We start from the raw sequence: 23,237 nt of genomic DNA, 5'->3' as shown, positions 1-23,237 counted from the left end.
ATGAAGAATGATGAAGCTAAAGAGAACACCCCAGAGACAGGGAAATGGGACAACCAGGAGCAGTGGGTCTCCTGGGGAACCTTGAAAAGATTGGGGTTACTCAGAACAAGTGTGGGAGGGGCAGGAGGAACCCCAAATGCCCAGAATCACAGCCAGCTGTGCTAAGGAGAAGCCAGCAGGGGCCACACTTGAGAGGGAAGGGTGGTAGCCACCAACCACTCCAGGCAGATGACTGGCACAAAGGAGTGCCACCTTGGACTCTCTTCAGCATAATTTGGTGCTAGAGAACACAGGCATTGGCTTTGGGGAGCCCCGAGGATGGAGTTGGAAGAGTGGCACACAGAGTAAAAGGAAAGAGAAAATGCAGGGGTGACATGGTCTTGGACACAAATCTTTTTCTTTTTACCTCTTTAAGCTTCTTAGGGCTTTTCCAAATGCAGAGGGAGCTTCATTCTGGCTCTTCTTGTTCCATGTAGAAATGCTCTTCTCCAGGAACTCTGGGAGACTGCAAAGGGTGTCTCTGAAATTTGTGTAAAGGAATTAGTATGACACTCTGTGTTCTCTGTTTCCATTCAAGGCAGCCTATTGCAGAGGACTAACACTTCAGATAAGCAAACTGTGTCTTCTTCTGGAAAGTCCCATTCCAACAGAGAGGATGAACCAATCTGAGTTACAATAGTATATACACGGAAATGTCATAATGAAACACCCTGTGTTTCATTTAAAAATGTCTTTTTTTTTTTTCAAAAACAGAGAACAAGAAGGCAAAACAGGTCCTGTCTGGGGGGTTAGTACCAGTGGGAGGATGGGAGGATTTAAGAAAAGGGTGTAGGAGGGTGAGTATGGTAGAAATATTATGTACACATGTTTATAAATGAAAAAATGAGAACTGTTGAAATTATTCCAGGAATGGGGGGAAAGGGGACAAAGGAGAATGATGGAGGGGGAGAATTCAACTATGATATGTTGTAAGCACTTTTGCAAATGTCACAATGTACCCCTAGTACAACAATAATAAATATGTATATTTGGTAAAATAAAATGCATTATCAAAAAAGAAAGTCCCATTCCAAGGCAAAGAGATAGAACCTCAGAGGTAGAGAAGATGAAACCTGCCCCCAGCAGAAGCAGGAAAAAGCACTTACCATTGGAGCAGAGGGAGAAACACTGGTTCTTGCCTCACATCCTTAGAATTGAAAGAGGGAACAAAAAATATAGACATTCATATAGGTGTGGACACATGTGTTGGAAATACCGGTGGGGGGTGGGGGGTCCTCCTAGAGGAGGTAGCTTTTGAGCAGAGCCTGGAAGCATGACAAGGATCTGAGTGGTTTTGCAGTGGGAGGATGAATTGCATGAGGAGCAAGGGAGAAAGCAAGGAAGATGGATGAGTCCAGAGGCAAAAAGGCTTGGGGGCAGAAAAGGAGAATTGATGCTGGAAAGATAGTTTGGTGCCAAAAGATAGAGGACCTTGAATTCCATACTAGGAGACTCTGCATTATTTTTTAGCTATAGGGAACCACAGCAGGTTTTTGATGAGATAATTTGCATAAATTATCCCAAGTCCTTAAATTTGCTGCAGTTGCATTGGTTCAGTTGGTCAGTTTGGGGTGGGGGAAGGTGTTAAGAAAGGGTTAGAAAGGAAGTGAGCCAAGAAGGGTAAATGATTCCAGAGTCCATTGGGTCCTTGGGGTCAGAGGAAGGACAATGTTTTATGCTCCCTGCTCTTCCCCATGAAGAAATTATAGTAATATTCCAGAATGGTGGATAGCCTTATTTTTTTTCTTTGAAAACAAAGCTACTGACCTCTCTGCAGCAGTAAAGTGAAGGTAATACATATCTTAGGACTTGAGTATTTCTGTGGAAATTCAGCAAAAAAGGGCTTCATGTTCAAACTTGGAACACTTTTATGGAATTGGCTGAATTATTTAGGCTATGTGGCATTTCATATATACTTCTCTCTGGTGTGATAGGTTGGAAAATGTGGCTATGTAAAGTGTGAGATGAGAAATATGAGGATCTTTGTTTTTACCTGTGTCAAATGTGATGCTGGAGTTAATTAATGGGCTACTCTGACCCATTTAAGAAGCTTCTGGAAATAACCTCTGAGCCAACACCTAATTGGTCCCAGGTAGACCAAAAAGGAAGCATTGAAATGCCAGAGAAGCAATTATTTTGGGTTATGGACAAGCATCTTACCTGTCATCCTCCCTGACATCTTCTCCAAGGAGACCGTCACAATTCCTAGTTGGCCATTAAATACATAGTTTAGAAGGAACAGAGAGCAGTGCAGGGAAGTCTCCTAAGTCTCCTTCTGCCCAAGAGGAGAACAGTCTGTTTTGCCCAGTCTGTTTTGGGAACAATGCAAAATGTTGATTAGTCAAATACTTACTAGTATGAGGGGATGTCACGGAATGTATTTGTTGCCTACTGAGACTGTAACAAATTATAACAAGTCTAATGGCTTAAAATAAAGTTTAATAATAAAATTTATTACCTCACAGTTCTGATGGTCAGAAATCTGAAACAAGTCTCACTGGGCTAGCAGACCCAGTGAGTTTCTTTCTAGGAGCTCTGAACGAGAAGCTGTTTCCTTTCCTTTCCAAAGGTTGACTACATTGCTTGGCTGTTGGCCCCTTTTGGGTCCTGTGTCTCTGACCCTTTTTGCACCATCACTTCTCTCTCTAACCAATGACAACTGGGAGAATCCTCTGCTGTCAAGAACTCCTGTGAGTAGACTAGGCTTGCCTGAGTAATCCAGGAGAATCTCCCATCTCACAGTCATTAAACTTAGCCACATGCACAAAGTCCCCTTTGCCATGTAAGGTAACATATTCTCAGATTCCAGGGATTAGGACATTGGGAAGGAGCATTTTTCTGCCTGCCATACTGTGTATTAAATTTCTGTGCACATGAGATAGCCTTACTTTCTGCATCCTCTACCACTCAGCTAAAGCCTTAGGTGAACCCTGACCCCCACCAGCCTCTCCACATGCTCTGACCAGCTGGTGTAGAGATCCAGGCAGCCAACTCTGGAGCAACCCTGCCTGGCTTTTATACCAATAATCTCATTTATTCAACAGTCTCTTGTGGCTTTGAACAATTTACCCTCTCTAAATATCAGCATGCTGTTCTGTAAAGAGGGGATGGTTCCCAACAAGAAACAGATGACGCATTCAAATTCAGGTTATTTGAGGAGATGATAATGAGGGGATTTTAGGCCTTCTGAGGTTGCTGCAATGTTTCATTGGCCAGTGTCCATTGCCCTCATTTGCACTGCAACTGGCCTTCTGTAGTCAGAAATCCCTCAGTCCATGGCCAGCCTGAGAGACCTGCTCCCTTCATCTTTCAGAGCTGCAATGGATTCTCATACTAGAAAGCCGAGGCCTTCTAAGGCTTGGCTATTCCAGTCAAACTCAGGGGAAAGCTGGACTCCCTAAAGTATAATCAACAAGCTATTTGATCACTGCCCTAGAATGGTGTTTCTCCTGCTTTTCAGTTAAATGGCAGAAAAGTTTTGCCATAAAAGGAATTTATGAAGTACTACATATAGCAATATTAAAACCATAACCACACAGCAAATAATGGTGTTTTGCCCATCTGCCCTCGCAGGCCCTTGGGTCATCTCAGGTATAATTCACTGGGGAGCTGACTCCATGCTCAACTGGTACTTAGGTGCCTGTGAACCTCTTTCTTGAATATTGTTAAAATTCATTAAATCCATTCTCTCTCTCTCTCTCTCTCTCTCTCTCTCTTTCTTTGGTGGTAGAGGGGTTTGAACTCAGGACTTCATGCTTGCTAGGCAGTCACTCTATCACTTGAACCACACCTCCCGCACATCCTTAACAATGACCTAGACCTCTGAATCATTCCGCAGTGCAGTAGCCCATGATAGAGGATAACAGATTCGTCTACCTGCTTTTGTAACTGTAGAAACTAACTCAAGGCCTGGCATTTTCTAGGTACTCAGTGAATGCTCACTAATGAGATAAGTGAACCTGGATACATTTAAAAGTTGGGAATAGCCATGGGTTGTGTTTTTAAAAAGAAAACAAGAGAAATGGCTTGATCTTCTGGGAGACATGGCACAGAGCATGCACGGTGAAGAATGTACATTTTAGGTTAAGAAATGTCATTATCATTGGCCAGCTCAGATTCCTGCCTCTGGCCTAACAATAGGGTGTCCACAAAATCACTTTCACTCATTCACAGACACCAGAGCAGGAAGGGTCTCTAATGAAATGTAGAAGCTGAAGTGACATTAGAAATAGAGAAATGATTGCAAAGTCGAGGTGAAATACACATACAAAAAGACCCTCATGCTGGAGGCACCCTCTGCTTCCTTTGCTGAAGTTATGTATATTTTTAAAATAATTGCACCATGATTTGCCTATACTTGAAAATTTTAAATTCTCCATTGAGGAAATCTTGAGTGAGCTAAATAAATTAGTTCATTGGATCATTAATTTGCACAAACAATACTAATATAGGCTCTTTGTCATTTCTGTTAGGAGTGTCATCCTTACAGGCAGAGAAGATCAGGACTGGGCCAGCCAAGAAGGAACAGGGCCAGGGCCTCTTTGGATCATGTCTCTGGCTTCTGATGCCATCTCTTCCATGTAGTTTCTAAAAACATCACAAACTCCCCAGTCCTGCTCAACACCCTTTCCCAGCTCACACCTCTTATCGGGAGATGTGTTCTGAATGAATCCACCTAGGCAGATGGGCCATGTGGAGAAGAGTTCACAGGCCTGTCCTGTTCTTTCCTCACAGGCAAAGTTTTGCATTTGTTGAGTCAGAGAACCCACTCATATTTTCAAACTAGAAATCTCAGTTTAGCAGAAATATCTATCACTGCAGAGATGAGGAAAGTGACGTTCCAAGAAGTTACATAACTTGCCCAAGGTCAACACAGTGTGATAGTGAAGCTGAGGCTGGCAGGTCTCTCTGGGCCTCAGTTTAGTGTTCTCCTGCTACTTCATCGTGGCTTTCATCTAGAGAGGATTGCTTCTCCTCACTCATCTCTCATCCCCATGGTCTATTTCAGTGAATTGTGTTTACCTTTTCAGTAATATTTCTCAAGTAGAAGAAATTCCACAGCATGGTAGAATGGTTTCCATTTTCCTGCTGTTTGCAAGAGTGTTTTACCTGTGTGGCAGTGCTAAGCTCTGAGTTCCTTAGAGTAGGGCATCCTGATTGTTGAGGCCCATCCAGGCAGAACAAGCCAACCTGACCAACTGGTTTCTCTGCTTCACTTGGCTGTCAGTAACAGCAACCTGCTTATTGATTGACACAATGACACTTAGGTCCCAACATGTTCCGTAATGACACAGAGCTTCGTTTTATTCTTTCCTAGGAACAAAAGGTATCAAAAGTTAGAAGGGAGTGAACAATCAAGAAAATATAAATATATACTTTCCCATCTCCCCAGCCCCAGCCCAGGAGATGTGGTCTGCCAGTAGAAGATAGAGCCAACCAAATCCATGGTACTAGAGAGAACCCTGAACAGCAAGACAGTGTGGCCACTGGGCAGAAATCAATCCTGAGACAGTTGAGAATCAGCCAGTCTGGATTGATTCTCTGCATCCTACTCTATCCCTTTAGGACTGTGCTAAATGTCTCCTTCAACGCAAATGGCATTAAGTGCCTTGTGCATGAAGAGGATGTGGGCAGGCACTGGCTGAGATGAATCGTAACTCCCTTGTCTATGAAATGAGAATATAAAAGTCTACCTCCTGTGAGAACTAAGTGAGTCTATATAGAGCTGAAGCTCTTAGAACTGTGCCTGGTCCAGAGTAAATACTCAACAAATGTCAGCTAACAAAGTGAAAATGAAAACCCAGGTAGAGTTTTTGCCTGCAAAAGGATTTAAATCTAAGGAAAGAAATAAAAGGCTGTATATATACCACTCTGGGAAAAGTTAGCACAAGACCATATATGGAAAAATACTAAAAGCAAAAGAACAGGTTTGACTTTAAAAGTAGATGCATGAAGCCCTGGAGGGAGGGAGGGAGGGTATGGAGGGTAGGGAAGAGGAAGGAAGGAAGGAAGGAAGGAAGGAAGGAAGGAAGGAAGGAAGGAAGGAAGGAAGGAAGGAGGGAGGGAAGGAGGGAAGGAAGGAAGGAAGGAAGGAAGGAGGGAGGGAAGGAGGGAAGGAAGGAGGGAGGGAGGGAACAACACTGTTGTGCCCTTCATGATCAGGTGGGGGGGGAGGGAGGGAGGAAGAAAGGAAGGAAGATACTAGAAGTGGAAATTTTTTTAAAAATGTTTGGAGCCCTCAGGTGGCACTGGGAGTAAAAGCTTTTGTTAGGAGCCAAGTTCAGGTTAAGATTTAATGGGTTGTATAGGGTGACACCAGGCTGTGCTAGAAAGTGCCCCACATCCTCAGAAAGCAAAGCATGAACATAGGTATACAGCACTGGAAGAAGTAAGGGATCTGCCAGGCCCTGGGCTACTCACTGGATTCACGCTCCTGGTACTTTCAGGATCTTACGGTACCTGAGAGTCACGCAGCTCACAGAAGGGTATAGCCTATGTTTTCTGAAAATCTGAGAAGTGGAAGATGAACTTTAGATTTGGTTAAGCATGATTATACATTGGAGTCAGGCAGACTTGGGTTGGAATCCTGGCTTTGCCACTTATTAGCTCTGTGGCTTTAGATAAATCACTTAACCTTCATGGGTATTGAGTTAAGCATCTTCTTTATTAAATAACTTATAAGACTAAAGAAAAAAATTAGACCATTTAAAATATCAAGGGCAGTATTGGTCATAAAATATATATTTGAAAATGCTTGTTATTATTTTTATAAGCTCGTAGGAGCCTACTTGTAAACTCTTGGGTATTCTCCAAAAAGTATGACAAGGAATTTCAGAGACAGTATTATTAGCTGGTATTGTAGTGGACCTTGCTCAGAAAAATATAATTGTCAAAGATTTGTCTGAAACAACAAGGAGTAAGCATTCTAAGATTGTGCAGTCCCTAAGAGTTTTTAAGTAGAAGGTGAATGGTACAGATTGAATTTCCACATTCTTAAAAATGGCTGGACCCAAAGACACAGCAATTATAATTGATTCATTGAAGCCAAGTATTCATTGTGGCTTCATCAATTTTTGATAAATGCATTTTTGTCATTTGAGTCCCATTATATTTTAAATTTGCTGTAGAGCAAACCGCCCCACATTTAGTGGTTTCTCACTCCTGAGTGAGCAGGTCAGCTGAGGTTTGGATGATCTAGCTATGGGTTCAAGCTTGTTTGCTGCAGAATCTTCTCATCTTCCTTCGAACAGGAGCTAAGACATGTTCTTCTCATGGCAGAGGCAACGGGACAAATGAAGAGGCTAAACACAACCACACAGGTACATCATGAGCCTCTGCTCATATCACATTCTGTAACATCCCAGCAGCCAGACAGGTCATACAGCCACGCCCAAAGGTCAAGGGGTGGATCCTCTGCCCACCTAGAGGCCAGGGCAACATTACAGCATTTATTAATACTATAGAGGAGTCAGGAGTTGGGACCAGTAATTCTTCCTTCCACATCTCTGATGCTGTAAACTACTCCTGGAGTGTTGTGCCCTTAATGATCAGGTGAGGGATTGACCATATCCCTGTTATGGACCAACATAAAAAGATAGGGATTCCTCTTTACTTTACTTTACAGTTGTGCAGTGAAGCAACTAAACTGGGCCACAAAGAAAGGAGTCAAGGAGAATTCCTCTGTACAGCCAGGCTTTCAAATCCAGTCCACAGCAGCGGAGACTAGAAATTATTACCATCTAATACTTACTCAGAGGTCTTAGTGAATTGAATTATTGGCTTCCCTCCAATTCTCAATTATTTTCTGGCCATTTTGTAGAAACCATCAACATAACTGATACTTCTGATTTCAAATAATACATTAGATCAACAGCATAGATTACTTTGAAAATGTGATCATTTTTCTAGGAATAGTTCTCTTTGGCTATTGATAAGTAATACTCAAACCACTCAATTGTTAGGTTGAGTTTAAGAGACAGTGGATAATGTGAATGTGGATTACATTCTTTTTTATGCTGTAATTTAACAGAATACAGGTCTTCGGAGGCTGACACTCATCCCATCATCTGAGGGGCTGCACATTTCAGGCAAACACAAATATCCAGGGAAGAATGATTTGTGTGCTTGGCTGATTTTCTAGGAATCTTATTGGGAAGCAGAATAACTCAGGGGTTAGAAACCTGAGCTGTGGAATCTGTGACTGAGTTTAAACTTGGCTCCACCACTGAGTAGCTATGTGACCTTGTGATGGTTGTAAAGATTGCTTAATCATTGTAGTCATTATTGTTGTTGATCACAGATGTTCAGTTTCTTCTCCTCTACCCAGGGACTGAGTCCTCTGGTTCATCTGTGATTACGTGATACCATATAACTAGTTCTGAGCAAATTATTGTGCACAAAAATGTTATATATAACTTCCAGGCTGTACCATTTAATACCCAGTGAGTGGCTTTACAGAATCCTTGCTTGTCACTCTGGCACAGTTGCCAACAACATAAGACAGTGACTGGTCCATCAGCCCAGTCCACAAAGTAACTACAATGACCAGAGTCCCCAGCTGATCTGCCATAGATAGGTAGCATGAGAGAGAAGCAAACATGGTTGTGGTAAGCCACTGACATTGTAGGGGTTATTTACTTTTATAACTTAATGCACTCTACCCTAGTTGACACACCTTACAAAATCTTAGTTTCTTTATCTGAAAAAATGAAGATAATAGTAGAATCTATTTTATAAAGTAATTATGAGTTCTAAGCAGATAAAGTATGTATAATATTTATACATAGTACCTAAATAGTACCTAGGACATAAATAATTCTAAATATATTTTGGTGATGATCTTTTTATCTAAGAGGATGTGTATTTCCATCAAACTAGTTATTAGTTATGTCTTTGAGAAAAATCACTTAACCTCAAATTGCAGTATGTTAATCTAGATGAGTTTCCGTTTAAATTTCTAGTCTTAAGATAATATGACTTCATTGAGGAATCAGAATCCATTCTGGCATTTTGAAGACACTTCTATCAGATAAAGGAACAAAACATGATAATACTGCATATTCTCTTCTCCCCTTCTCCAGTTGCTCCCCTTTCCTCCCCCAAAAAAGATCTGTGTCATTGTTACAAAATTTTCTGTATCCCATTCTGAAGATATTTGCCCAGAAAATTACATCTGGTTTATAAATCCTTAGCTACAAATTGTCTTATCAATTTAGGCACTTACATTCTTGTCAATTTATCCCCATTCCTTGTTCTGTTTTCACCAATAAGATGTCATCTGGCTCCAGGCTTCAGCCCACAGCCCACCATAGGCTTTCTCCTGATAGTGGGGTCTTCTCCAGTTCAAACGGAGAGTATCCTGATCTTGACCACCTTCATCCTCACATCACCATTCACAACCACTGAGGCCTTTTTCTAACGTCTCCAGATCAGGGCTTCCCATGTCTTGATTTACAGTCTTTTGTCTGCCATGTAACTGGATGGGCCCTTCTCTGGACCCAAAGGCAGCCCTGCCTGAACTTCTTAATAGTTAGCATATGTTAACATTTTAGGTTTACCCACAAGAAATTGTCATTTTGAGGGATTTGAATATGGTAATTTCCTATGGTTCAACCCATATATATATCCCCCCTATTTGGGTAAGAGGAAAAGTTTGTCACATACATACTGAATTACATATTGGATTCCCATCAAGAATCCTAATGTATTTCTCCCTTCGTACCTTGTTGAACTGGTTGGGGGGTGGTTCTTATAGAACATGCCTTAAGGCCTTTAGTACCTATGACTTCTACACATCCAGCACTTGATCCATAGCAGAAACAGATATTATCATTATTGACACCCTAGCATCTCTGCTGTTAGCACCCATGTTGCACACTTAGACTGTTTTTAAGGGCACCATTTGCTACTAATTTGTTGGAGAAAACAACACTTCTTTTCTTTAACTTCTTTTAGATCGAAGACATCATCACAAAGATGCAAGATGACAAGACAGGGGGTGTGCCCATCAGAACAGTCAAGAGCTTTCTCTCCAAAATCCCCAGTGTCGTCACAGGTAATGTACTCCTTACAAGATCTCAGTGATAACTGGAACCATGACTGAAGAGTTGTATAATCTAGATTGTGACATGGGGGTGTCAGGCATCTGTGAATAGTAAAAATGAAACTTTCGGTGTGTCTCTTACATCAACTCCCATTCTGGTGGTGGTTTCCAGGAAGAAACTACTCTTTGCCAATCATTAAGAATGATCTTGCTATGACCATCTTTCAAGTGTGTGTAGGTTGAGGCCTCTGGGAATAAATAAACCCTTTAATAAATGAACACATTAGAAATTAGCACTTTGGGATGTAAATAAACACAGAAATACTAAAGAAATTCAATATAAACAGGTTTTTTGGTTTGGTTCTTGGTTTTTTTGAGACAGGTTCTACCTCTATAGCCCAGGCTAGCCTCGAACTCTTAATCCTCCTGCCTCAACCTCCCAAGTTCTGGGATTATGCTACCACACTTGGGTAAGCTTAAATGGCTTTTAAGGAAACCTTTATATTTTAAGAAAGTCTTATGTACAAGTTCTACAAAATGCTTTTAAGTTCTAGTTCACTATACTTGAGCTCTTGAAAAAGTAGTTTAAAAATACTGCTTTGTATTCCATTTCTGTGTTTTATGTGCTTAAACATATTTCTCTCAAATTGATTGTGAAATATATTAAACACATGGATATAGTTTCAAAAATAATAATATAACACCCCTCTGTACCTACCTTGCCTTAGAATAACATATGATCAGTATTTTAAAGTCCTTTGGGTACATAGTAGATTGAATCTCCCTTCCTGTCCAAAATCTATTTTATGTTAATTAATTCATTGCTGTTCTTCATGGTTTTACAACCTTACTATCCAAACAAATAAGCAAATAAGTTAAAGTTTAGACGATTCACTCATTCTTAATGTTTGACCATTTGCTTTCTAAAACTCAGCAACCAACAGGACTTAGTTTCTACTAAGCACCATTTAGAATGGCTAAGATTAAAAAAAAATCCTACAATACCAAGTGCTGGTGGTGATTTGGGGTAATCAGGACTTTTGCATATTGCTGACAGAATGCACAATGGTTAGCCACTTAGAACAACAGTTTGGCAGTTTCTTATAGAGTTAAACACTGCTCACCATATGACCAAATAATCCTATTCTTAGGTATTTACCTAAGAAAAATGAAAACTTGTGTTCACACAAAAACTCATATGCAAGTGTCTGTAGCAACTTTATTTATAATCTCCATACACTAGAAACAACCCAATGTCCTTCAGTGGGTAAATACATAAATGAAGTCTGGTTTATCTGTACTCAGCAGGTATAAAAAAATAGAGTGAGATATTGATACACTCAGAAACTTGGACTAAACTCAGTGCCATTTTCCTCAATGAAAGAAAAGCCAGTCCCAAAAGATTACATACTCTCTGATTCTGTTTACATTGCATTCAAAAACAAAAAACTCTGGTGATGGAGAACAGAACAATTGTCACCAGGCATTGGAAATTTGGGGTGGGGGTGGAGTGTGATGCCAAGGGAGAGGAGGAGGGGGTTTTATGAGGCAATAAAGCTATTCTGTATCCTGGCCATGGTGATAGTGACATGTGTCTATATGAGTTGCACTTCATAAAACAGCACACACACACACACACACACACACACACACACAGAGTCAATGTCATTATATGTTAACTAAAAAAGTAAACTCAGCTGAAGTATTCATACAGTCACTGTTTGAACTCAAATACTGTCTTGGTCACTTTGGGCTGCTTCAACAAGGTATTAGGTGGCTTAAAATGTCAGAATTTATTTCTCATGGTTCTGGAGGTTGAAAGTCTAGATCAGAGAACCGACCAGCCAGCTTCTGGTGAGAATCGTCTTCCAGCGGACTTCCAACATCTGGTTCTATCTTCACATGGGGCATAGCTCTCTGGTCTCTTTGTATAAGGGTACTAACTGCATTCATTGGGTCAGCCTCATGAGTTACCTCCCAAAGTCTACATCATATTGGGAATTCGATTTCAGTATACAAATTTTCAAGAACCACAGACATTCAGACTTTAACAAGTACCAAATAAATTTGGAAGTTGTATTGTTCATGTTCTCTGATTTTGAAATGTATCTAAACAGAATTTTACATATGTATTAGATATGATATCTTGATATGATATATTACTTTTCATACATTTCTGGATTTTGTTTGATATATGTTCAGAATTTTGTTTTGATATAGGATCTTGCTATGTCTGTCAGGTGGCCTGAACTCTCCTGCCTCAGCCTCCCTAGTGCTGGAATTACAGGTATATGCCACCATGCCTGGCTCAGAAATTTTTTTTACCTGTTTTCATGGACAAGATTAGTCTATTGTTTTTCTTACATCTGTTGCTGGTTTTCGTATCAAATTTTTGCCAGACTCACAAAATGAACCATAAAGTACATCCCTTTTTCTCTTCAGTTGATATTGTGTTCTCTAAAAAATAATTTTTTTATCTAGCTAAGTGTTTTATTTCAATTATTTTTTATTTCTAAAAGTTTCCTCTTGTTCTTTTTCAATACACTTGGTTATTTACATATTTACTCATTTAGATATTTGGTAGGTGTTTATTATTTTCTAAGCATTGTTGGGCAATTAGGATTCAAAAGTAAATGAAACATAAAAATTTCTATTCCCACAGAATTTATATTCTAGAAAAAAACACAATACACAATATTAAGGAAAATTTTTAGAATTTTAGATAGTGACAAAAGCCAAGGAGAAAAATTAAATCTGAAAATGAGATAGAAAATTTTAGAGTGTTGTGATTTTGGAAAAAGTAATCTAGGAAGAAGTCCTTGGTGCTGTGGTTTCTGAATAAAGATGGAATAGAGATGAGGGAGTGAGTGAAATCAATACTGAGGAACAAAGCGCTCTAGATGGCCACTGCTATAGCCCCAGGGCAGGAGAGTTCCCGGTATACTGTGGAACTGCGGAGGGAGCCACAGTGGCTAGAGTAGAGTGAAGAAGAGGAGTAGGGAAGAAGTCAGTGTTGATGGTGAGTTAGATCATTTGGCCTCTCAGTCATTATAAGGCAACATGCATGGGTTGACATGCTCTGACTTCCTTTTCAACAAGATCAATCTGTTGTGTCCAGAAGATTCAGGGATGGGGAGGGACTTAAGTGCCAGATAGGAAGCTATTATAAAAATAGCTTCAACTATTTTCAAACTTGGTTGTTGGCATTAGACATGTAAGATTCAAGTTCAAGTTTAAGAATAGACAGTATTTGGGGATAGCAAGGAGGCAGAATTAAAAGAAAGAAAGAAATCAATGATGATGATTACACACTTTTGGCTTGAGCAACTAGAAGACTGGAGTTGACATTAATTAGCTTAATGAGGAAGATTGTGAGGGAACAAGGGATTTTCTTGTTTGTTGTTTAGCTGGAAAGTGAGAAATCCAAAGATCAATTTTAGACAGGTTAAGTTTTAGAGACCCTATTAGACATTCAATTGGAAATGATAAGTAAGCATTTGGGTATGTGGATCTAGATTTTAAGGGAGTGTCTCAGCTGGGGATGGAAATAATCAGCATATAAATGGTATTTAGAACTGTGGGATTCGTGAGCTCATGAATAGTCCAAGGCCTAAAACTTGGGATATCCAGTATATACAGGTCAGCAAGAGAAGGACTTACAGCAAAGGAAATTGAAAAGAAATTGCTAAAGACAAGAAAATCAGAAGAATAGGACTTCTTTTCTTTTTTTTATTATGATATATTCTTTGTGTGTGGAGGTTCATTGTTACAATTCCAAATAGGCTTACATTGTACATTGGTTAGACCATCCCCACCATCTCTCCCCCTCCCACCCACTTGAAGCAATTGTAAGAGGTTTCATTGTTCTACTTCATATAAGTATATGATGTCCATCAACCATATTCCCTCACTTTAATCTCTTTCGTTCAACGTCTCCTCTTCTACGAGTAACTCCACATATGCTGTACCTATTTTATGGTCCTGTCTTTCATTATTAATTTCCAAGTTGATGTTCAAAGGGGTTTCTTGATGTGTCCCCATTGTGAGTATACTTTACTTCGGTCCAGTTCAACCCCTTCCATTGCTCTCCCTTACTCCTTTCCTCCCACCCCCAGTTTTCAACAGCTTTCAATACATACCCTTGTGTCCTCTCCCTTCACAGATGTCATGCATTATGATATGGTTGAAACTCTATCATTCCCTTTTCCTTTCCCTCCTTCTCCAAGTTCCATAGAGTAGTTCCACTATTACAAACATGTTCTACATATGCATTTGTATATGATCATGTTTGTTTTTGTATATATGTTTATCTTCCACATGTGAGAGAAAATATGTGACCTTTATCTTCCTAAACACAACTCACTTCAATTAACCTGATGTCCTCCAATTGCATCCATTTACTTTCAAACCACATCGTGTCATTCTTCCTTGTGACTAAGTAAAATTCCATTGTATATGTATATACCACATTTTCTTGATCCAGTCATCTGGGTTGTTTTCATAGGTTGGCTATGGTGAACAGTGCTGCGATAAACATTGGTGTGCAAGCATTTCTTCTGTATCCTGACTTACATGCCTTTGGATATATGCCCAGGAGCAGTTCTATCTTTAGCTTTTTGAGGACTCTCCATACTGCTTTCCATTATGGTTGTACTAATTTGCATTCCCACCTACAGTGTTTAAGGGTTCCTGTTTCACTGCATCCTCATCAGCATTGGTTGTTGTTGATCTTGAAGATGGCCATTCTAATTGTCATTTTGTAGTGTAGTGTTATTTTGTAATGCTTTTTTAGAGCAGGGATGTTGAATACTTCTTCATGTATTTATTGGTCATTTGTACCTCTTCCTTTGAAAATTCCCTATTCAATTCATGTGCCCATTTCTTCACTGGGGTATTGATTCTTTGGGGGCTGAGTTTTTTGAGTTCCCTGTAGATTCCAGATATTAGTCTTTTATTATATGAATAGGTGGCAAAGATTTTCTCCCATTCTGTGGGCAGTCTCTTAAGATTAGTGATTGCTTCTTTTGCTATGAAGAAGCTTTTTAGTTTGATACAGTCCCATTTGTTCATTTTTTCTCTTAGCTACTAAGCTATCGGAGTTCTATTTAGGACGTTGTTCCCCATGCTTTTATTTTCCAGAGTATTTCTTACTACCTGAGGATAGGACTTGAGAGTCAAATTTCCTAGAAGCTGTTTGAAGGAAGAATGGAGTGGTCTACTTTGTAAAACAGGCTAATATTCAAATAAACTAAGGGCTGAGAATTGACCATTGAGTTTAGTGCCATTGAATTTGTTGCTGGCCTTGACAAATGCACATCTCATGAAATATTGGTGATAAAAAGTCTTGGTGAGTTCAAGTCAGAATGGGAGGAAAGTGATTTGAGGTAGTGAGTACAATTCATTTTTGAAGGAGTTTTCCTATAATAAAAAGAAATGTAGTGGTATTTAGAAGGTACAATTTTAGAACATGTAGGTTTTTTAATAATATGAAAATGACAGTCTGTTTTTATGACGATAGAAGACTCAATAGAGAGGGAAATGGTACAGGAGAAAATTCAAAGATTGAGATCAGTGAGTGGGTAAGAGAAGATTGACTCTAACATGTACATAGATGGGTAGCTTTAGAAAAATGTGTAATTTATTCATTTTTCTTTTTTCTTCTGATTCTTTTTTTTTCTTTTTTTTCTTTTATTATTCATATGTGCATACAAGGCTTGGTTCATTTCTCCCCCCTGCCCCCACCCCCTCCCTTACCACCCACTCTGCCCCCTCCCTCTCCCCCCACCCCCTCAATACCCAGCAGAAACTATTGTGCCCTTATTTCTAATTTTGTTGTAGAGAGAGTATAAGCAATAATAGGAAGGAACAAGGGTTTTTGCTGGTTGAGATAAGGATAGCTATACAGGGAGTTGACTCACATTGATTTCCTGTGCGTGGGTGTTACCTTCTAGGTTAATTCTTTTTGATCTAACTTTTTCTCTAGTTCCTGGTCCCCTTTTCCTATTGGCCTCAGTTGCTTTTAAGGTATCTGCTTTAGTTTCTCTGCATTAAGGGCAACAAATGCTAGCTAATTTTTTAGGTGTCTTACCTATCTAATTTATTCATAAAATAGCACAGGAAATGTAGGGATGGGAGGTGGTAGGAGTGTGTAGAAGTTCTCTCCTAATTGTCTCTATTCTCTTAGAAATTTGGGGAGCAAATGGGGTAGAGATGTTGAAGGTTTGAGAAGAGATTAAAAGTCATCAAATAGAACAATGAAGTGATGGGACCAGGAAAATTACTGCTAGGTAGCATTAAGGACTCTCTTAGGATTATTAATATTTATGAATTTAAAGAGAATTCTTTCTCCAGCCACATTTAGAGTTGTGAATTTGGGCATGTATCAGGTAGAAAGTTGGACATGATGCTGTAGCAAGTGTGAGAATATGATTAATCAAGATGCCAGCAAGAAAGTTACTAAAATGATTGGCCATTGAAGTGTGACAGAAAAAAAGTGAGAACATAAGATGGGGTGAAGAACCATGAAGATGAATGTGGGAAATTATAATTCAATGATAAAGGAATGCTGAAGTTAAGGCAAGAATAAGGGAGCTGGAAATACAAAAGGGAGTGAGTGGATAGTGGAATGTCTGAAATTGAGAGCACGGAAAGTTTGCGATTGTTGGTGGTGACATGATGGTCATGATATGACCATTTAACACGTGACTGAGGTAGGATGGAGGACAAGATCATTGGAAGAGAGAACAAAGAGGAACAAAGAGGCCATGATACTGGAAGATTGATTCACATGGATATTAGTCACTACTTGGGACCATTTATATGTGGTTAAGATCTTTATGGAATGAGAGGCAGAGGCCAGGGATCAGTAGCTGACTTTCACAACAAGAAGTGTAGATGGCTTAATCTGATGTCATGGAGTCAAGCTGAGCTTTTTCTGTGGAAGGAAATTAAGATAGTATGAAAGAAGTCATGAGAAATAAGGAGAGTCACTTATCTGTTGTCAAACCCCGAGGTACATGGGCATGGGCAGGACTTAAGAAGGCTACAGGGAAGTAGGAGCATTGGGGAAGAATAAGAAGGTGAAGGAAATCTGAACTGATTTTACTTGTTATTGACTATGAGTTTCAGAAGGCAAATGAAATGGTTTCCAGAGCTTGTGAATATAAAATCTGAGAGACAAACATTCAGGTTCCTGTGCTCTCGGCACTGGAGTAGTCACAGGAGATAGAAATATGAACAAAAGCTTAACCTCTGCTCTTTGATGGTATTAATTTAGTGAGAGAAACAGACACAGACCCATAACTTAATGAGCTATGTGTTATGATAGAAGAATGGACAAAGTGCTATTTGAACCTAGGAAGAGTATTGCAAATTTTTCTTTGCTATGTCAAGAACATTTTTCTGAGGAAGTCTGTCAATTGGCTGGTTAGTATAACAAACCACCACACACCATAATGACTTAAAACTACAATGATTTTTTCATTTCACATGATCCTAATTCTGTGAATTGATGATCTAGACAGTTCCCATGATGTCACAATCATCTGATGGTTCTGTTGAGACTGGAGGGTCTGTGATGATCTCACTCATTTGTTTGGTGGTGTGGCTTACTCTTAGCTGAAGCCTCAGTTCTCCTCCATGTCACCTCATAGCACTCAGTAGGATAGACTCGGCTTGCCACAGCCAAAAGGTCTCAGGTTTCCAAGAAGAGGGTGAAAGAAATGCTGAGGCTCCAGAATTCATGCAATGCATTCTGTCCTTCAAAGCAAATCACAAGACCAAACCTAGATTGAAGAGGATGCAAAAACCAAGTCTACCTCCTGATGTAGGAGTCGCAATGTCACACCGACATAGAGATACGATGCATGAGAGGCCATTATTATAATGATCTACCTCATTAAGTAATTCTAGAAGCGGGCCTTCTGAGTAAAAATCCAAGGAAGATCATTCCAGATAGAGAAAATAAAATTTTCACAGGCCTAACATGTCAAGTTTCAGTAAAGATGAGCTTGTTCATGTGGTTGGAATTCTAAATACGTTTGTGTGTGGCATGTGTATATGTTAGGAGAGGAGCACATTGGCAGAGCAGCCACTCAAGTCAGAAGGATATGAGACTTAACCTTGATAACAGATTACTAAGGAACTTTGTCTTGTAGACCTTATCCCAAAGGTAGGACTGCCATCAGAGGTTTTAGATCAGAGGGAAATCACAGGTATGAAGTGGGTGAAAAAATAAGTAGGGAGTATGGAGACTATATAGGGAGTCTCTAGGTGAGAGAGACTCAGCAGGAAAAAAGGAAGGCCATATTCACAACAGCCATAGTATCAACTGAAACCATGGTTTTTTATCAACATATCAGTGACTCCTCACAAGAACTCCTATGAGGCTGGAACTATTGTTAGCTCCATATTTTGATAGTGTAAACTACTAATTCAATAGCTTAAGTAACTCTTCCAAGGTCACACAGTAGTAAATGGTAGGTTCTCTGCCTTTAGGGGTCACTGTGAAAGAACAGTAGTGGTAGAATTCAAGACATTAATGGAAAAGCAGAACATAGAATTGATAGCTCTTCACAACAAGATATAGGGTAGAGAGTAACTCATTAAAAATGAGATTCAGGTTAATATTATGGATTGGATACATTCATTTATTTTTTTCTCTTCTGATATCCCACAAAAGTTACAGTAAAGGATTTTATTCTAAAGATATGATCTCAAATGGGAGGACTATATTATAATGCTAAACCATGGAAAATAAATATCCTTGGACTAAATATCTTTAAAAAGAAAATCCAACACAAAAAGCAGGCAAGGTCTCACTCAAGATGTGTGGCTTTATGAGAGACTCATGGAGAATTGTTTCCCAACACAGGAGACAGTAGCAGTGAAATTTGGGGATCTGAAAAGCAAACAGGTGAGTAGCATATAACAACAGCCCTGAGACAACTTAACCAATCCTTGTCAGCAGTGAAAGCTAAGCAACAACTTTATCTATATGATAGAGTCCTAAAAGGCTCAGAAACTAGTAACATCAGCAGACTTTCCATCTAGCTGGATGGATGTGAGGGCGATCTGGCTGCGACATCTGTCACCCCATTGATCGCCAGGGTTGATTCGGCTGATCTGGCTGGCTAGGCGGGTGTCCCCTTCCTCCCTCACCGCTCCATGTGCGTCCCTCCCGAAGCTGCGCGCTCGGTCGAAGAGGACGACCATCCCCGATAGAGGAGGACCGTTCTTCGGTCAAGGGTATACGAGTAGCTGCGCTCCCCTGCTAGAACCTCCAAACAAGCTCTCAGCAGACTTTCCATCTAGCTGGAATGCATTTTGCATCATATTTATCTGTACATAGGCAATCACTAGCTTGATGTCTACTGTCTAACACTGCCAGCACAGCTCAGACTGGTGTTGAGGTGGAACCTAAGCCCAGTCAAACCCTAAGACAGAAGATAAATCCCATGCTTGCTCAACCTCTTCATGATACATTTACATGGTACTCAACCAGTACCTGCTATGGCACAGGGAAGAGTCAGCCATTGGAACACTGGAAATTCACTCAAAAAACCAGTCAGCACACAAGGACTTCTATGCAACAATGAGTACTCAGAAGTCACAACTCAAAATACAGACTTCAACTGCAATGTTGTCAGATGGAACCATAATTGTAACCAACACCCTGAACACTATGTTCAGACAGCAGAATGCCCGAACCAACACACTGGACCCAACCTCTTTACCCCACCAACCTCTTCTGGAGAAATAATTTAGGATCATATCACAAGAACTCTTTGTTCCGCTTCAACAGTAGAGTACTACATACAGAGAAAATCCAGATCACCACAACCAAAGATACCAAAGCCAAGGTGGAAGTCCATGCATATGTAGACACTTTTACTACACCATGGCACCAACAGAGGCCATGTCTGCATAGAGCAGTAACCAATCTACACTTTAACCTTTCCTTCAGCACAATAGCTTCCATCCAGCCTCCCAACTATTAGTGAAACAATCAGTCTCCCTTCAAAACCAGCAGGCACCTCCCCAAACATTTTTAGATTTTTTTTTATCATTAACATTGGGGTTTCCCTTCCAATAGCAACAGCTGGGGAAGTAGCTTTTACCCTTCTGTACTGGGACCTCTGTTCCTTAGTTAACACTGAAAATAAATAATGATTGATAAACCTGAGGCCAGCTTAACCGATATGGTGTCTATCTTATGCATTGCCAGACAACAACCATCCATCTATTGCTCAGATAAACGAAGGTAGTTTTGGTGGAAGAAGGCAAGTAGGTGAAGACCAACACTATGATGCTGAGGGTCTGCTGGTGAAATCTTCCAGGAGGAAATGGATAAAGATAGAGAATGGATGTATTTAGGAGAAGATAGAAGACAAGAGATAGCCATTAGAACATAATCCCTCTCTCACAAAGTGAAAAATTAAGAGCTGAAAGGTATGAAGCTTAGCAAACAAATGTCCTAAGGGAAAACAGATAGAGAATTGGAAAGAGAAGGAAGTAGGGTAGCAAGGAAAATCCAATATTAGACCAAAGGCCAAGAATCAGTGGCTTTGGTGAGGGATGGCTCATTCATAAGAAGTGAAAAATCCTCATCATGCCATCTCATCTTCCAGAGACTTGAGATTTCTGAGCAAGATGGTACCCACAGGAAGGGCACCTCATGGTCACCCTGCCACTCTCTTTTAGAGCAGATCAGTTTCCTCAGACCTTCCTTTCTGAATGGTAAGTAGATAACAGAGATAATAGATGAAGCCACAGTGGTGAGGTTTCTTACTTTTCAACTTCCAGCATGCAGCTCTATGCATTCCCCACCTGCCCTGGATGAGATAGACATGTCCTGGGCAGAATGCCTGCCAACTCCAGGCAAGAAGCCAGCTTGCACAGCCTTGCCCAGCTGTCATACATAGTCATTCCAGGATAATTCTCCATCACCTGAATGTCCTGAAGAATTTTCCAGGGACTTTGGAGAGTAATTTCTTCCAGGCCACCTCAGAAACACAAATTTGTAGCATGTAAGAATCATAAGATACATCTAGTCTCACTTATTTTTGCAGACAGAAAAAATGAGTCCCAGAGACATGACAATGTGCTAAAAAATCACACAGCTTGTTAGAGACTGAACCAAAGCTAGAGTCTGGATTCCTGACTGCCATTGCTAACTGTTCCCATTACCTCATCAGAAAGTTACAGACTGTTGGATTACAACTTCCTTAAAGGTGTCTGGTGCATTCCCCTGACCGGGAGAATTACTTGCATAGCTTATTAAAAATACAAATCCCAGGACATCTTCATGAGCCTGGATTCAGAAAGCTCTATTTTCAGCATCTTTCCAAATTGCCTCTACAGCCTATCTCAATTTGGAATCAGTATGACCCCTGGCAGGCACTCTCCAGCCTCTGTTTTAATAACCTCCAGTGACAAATGTCATCACCTCTCATTCCATCTTTGAACAACTTTGACCTTTGAAAACTTCTTCCTTTCAATGAACTGAAACTTGCTTGTCTCCCTGATATTGCAATTCATTAGTCTCAGTTCTTCCTCTTTCTCATAGTCAATGGACAGAGTAATGAATGTGCTTAAAATTATACCCACATAGCTCTTCCTTATGAATTTTTATTATATGAATAATTTTCAGGATATATCCCAGATATATCCTGAGATATATAGGTATGTTTATTTTGCTTATCTCAACACATATACATTTCTATCTCTTTTCATAGCCTAAAATTTATTTTTGATGCCATATGTTGAAATAAATATTTTAAAGTATTTTCCATATCACTTCTTGGCAGTACAGTTTGGGAGAAAGATTCTAGGGCTACAAGCTAGCTGGGGGACCTTGAGCTGGTCACCAGCCTCTTGGGGCCTCAGTTTCCTCATCTGGATTAAACGTTATCTGTGGCCCGTTCTGGCTCTGACCCTCTGAGACTCTTCACAGCATATGTCCTGAAGCCTGTCTGAAGCTCATGCTGTTCCCTCTTCCTCTAGATGTTTCTCTTCTGCCATGGGATTCCCAGATCAGAAAACGCGAGGACCAGGTTGGACAAACCTGAGAATTAGCCACGATTAGTCAACATTCTTACCCTTGTTCCTTTCCTTCTGCTTCTATGTTGCTGAAAGGAAAAGGAACTAAGAAATGATTCAACACAGGGGCAGTTTGTGCAGTTCCTGTAGTCAGCTGAGTCATAACTCCCGAAGACCCTATATCCCAATTCTTAAAACCTATAAACGTTACCTTATGCTGAAAAGCAGCCTTAATCAGGATAATTCCCCATCACCTGTGGCTAACATAAAGCTCTTTAGTGGGAAGATTATCCTGGATTCTTGGGTTAGGTCCTAAAGTCAATCCTTTGTGTCCCTATAAAAGATAATCAGAGAAATATTTAACGCAAACAGAAGAGGAAAAGTCATATGACCTCAGAGGCAGAGGTTGTAGTGATGTGACCACAAGCTAAAAAGTGCCAGAAGCTCCCCTGGAGCCTCCCGAGGCAGCGTGTCTGCGCCAACACCTTGATTTTGGCCCATTGAAGCCAATTTCAGAATTCTGGGATCTAGAACTGTGAGAGAATGAATTTGCGCCACAAAGTTTGTGGTGATTTGTCACAGCAGCCATAAAAAGCTAACACAGTGCCCAAATTGCACAAAAAACATTGTAGTATAGAGGAAATAACAGGGTTTTTGGTTTTGGTTTTGTTTTTTTTCAGTAATTGAAGAAAGAAATGAGTAAAAGTTCACAAATAGTTTTCTTCCAATGCTTTAGTAGAAAACTATAAATTATAATGTTAAATTCGAAAGCAAGTTGCCTTGACATGAACTTATGTAGTATAATCTTATTCAATGAGTAGTCAGCTTAAATTGTTTAATAATATTATAACATAAATTTCATTGGCCAGGCAGGTCTTAATGTAGTTTAAAGTACCTTTCAGATATTCTGAGTAACCGTATTATCCTACATTTGTGACAAATCAATTGAGTATATAAAATACAATTAATTTTAATTAGCATACTGTAATTTATTTGTACGTAATATTCAAATATACTCTTTGAGGAATGACATGTTTATTTACAAAATGCTTCCATCACTTTGAATATTTCATTTTCTCACTGGTAAGGTTTATTTTTTGTTTTTTGCAGTACTGGG

At 39.9% G+C, this 23,237-nt stretch overlaps 1 protein-coding gene across 15 annotated transcripts in view; it reads left to right on the top strand.

Moving 5' to 3' along the window:
- The window catches only part of Rgs6 (regulator of G protein signaling 6), a 562,790-nt gene that overhangs the window by 368,212 nt on the left and 171,341 nt on the right, over positions 1-23,237 (top strand). For 9 of the 15 annotated variants that reach the window (XM_074067626.1, XM_074067632.1, XM_074067623.1 and 6 more), the window contains 2 exons: positions 7,290-7,358; positions 9,994-10,093. In XM_074067626.1, coding sequence (XP_073923727.1) covers positions 7,290-7,358; positions 9,994-10,093 — 169 coding nt within the window. The remainder of the gene's footprint in view (positions 1-7,289; positions 7,359-9,993; positions 10,094-23,237) is intronic. The other 6 variants (XM_074067630.1, XM_074067634.1, XM_074067627.1 and 3 more) reach the window with 1 other exon arrangement.

The sequence above is a fragment of the Castor canadensis genome, chromosome 3 (assembly GCF_047511655.1).
Source record: "Castor canadensis chromosome 3, mCasCan1.hap1v2, whole genome shotgun sequence".
NCBI classification, from domain to species: domain Eukaryota; kingdom Metazoa; phylum Chordata; class Mammalia; order Rodentia; family Castoridae; genus Castor; species Castor canadensis.
The sequence above is the reverse complement of the archived record's forward strand: the minus strand, read 5'-3'. Positions and strand labels throughout refer to the sequence as shown.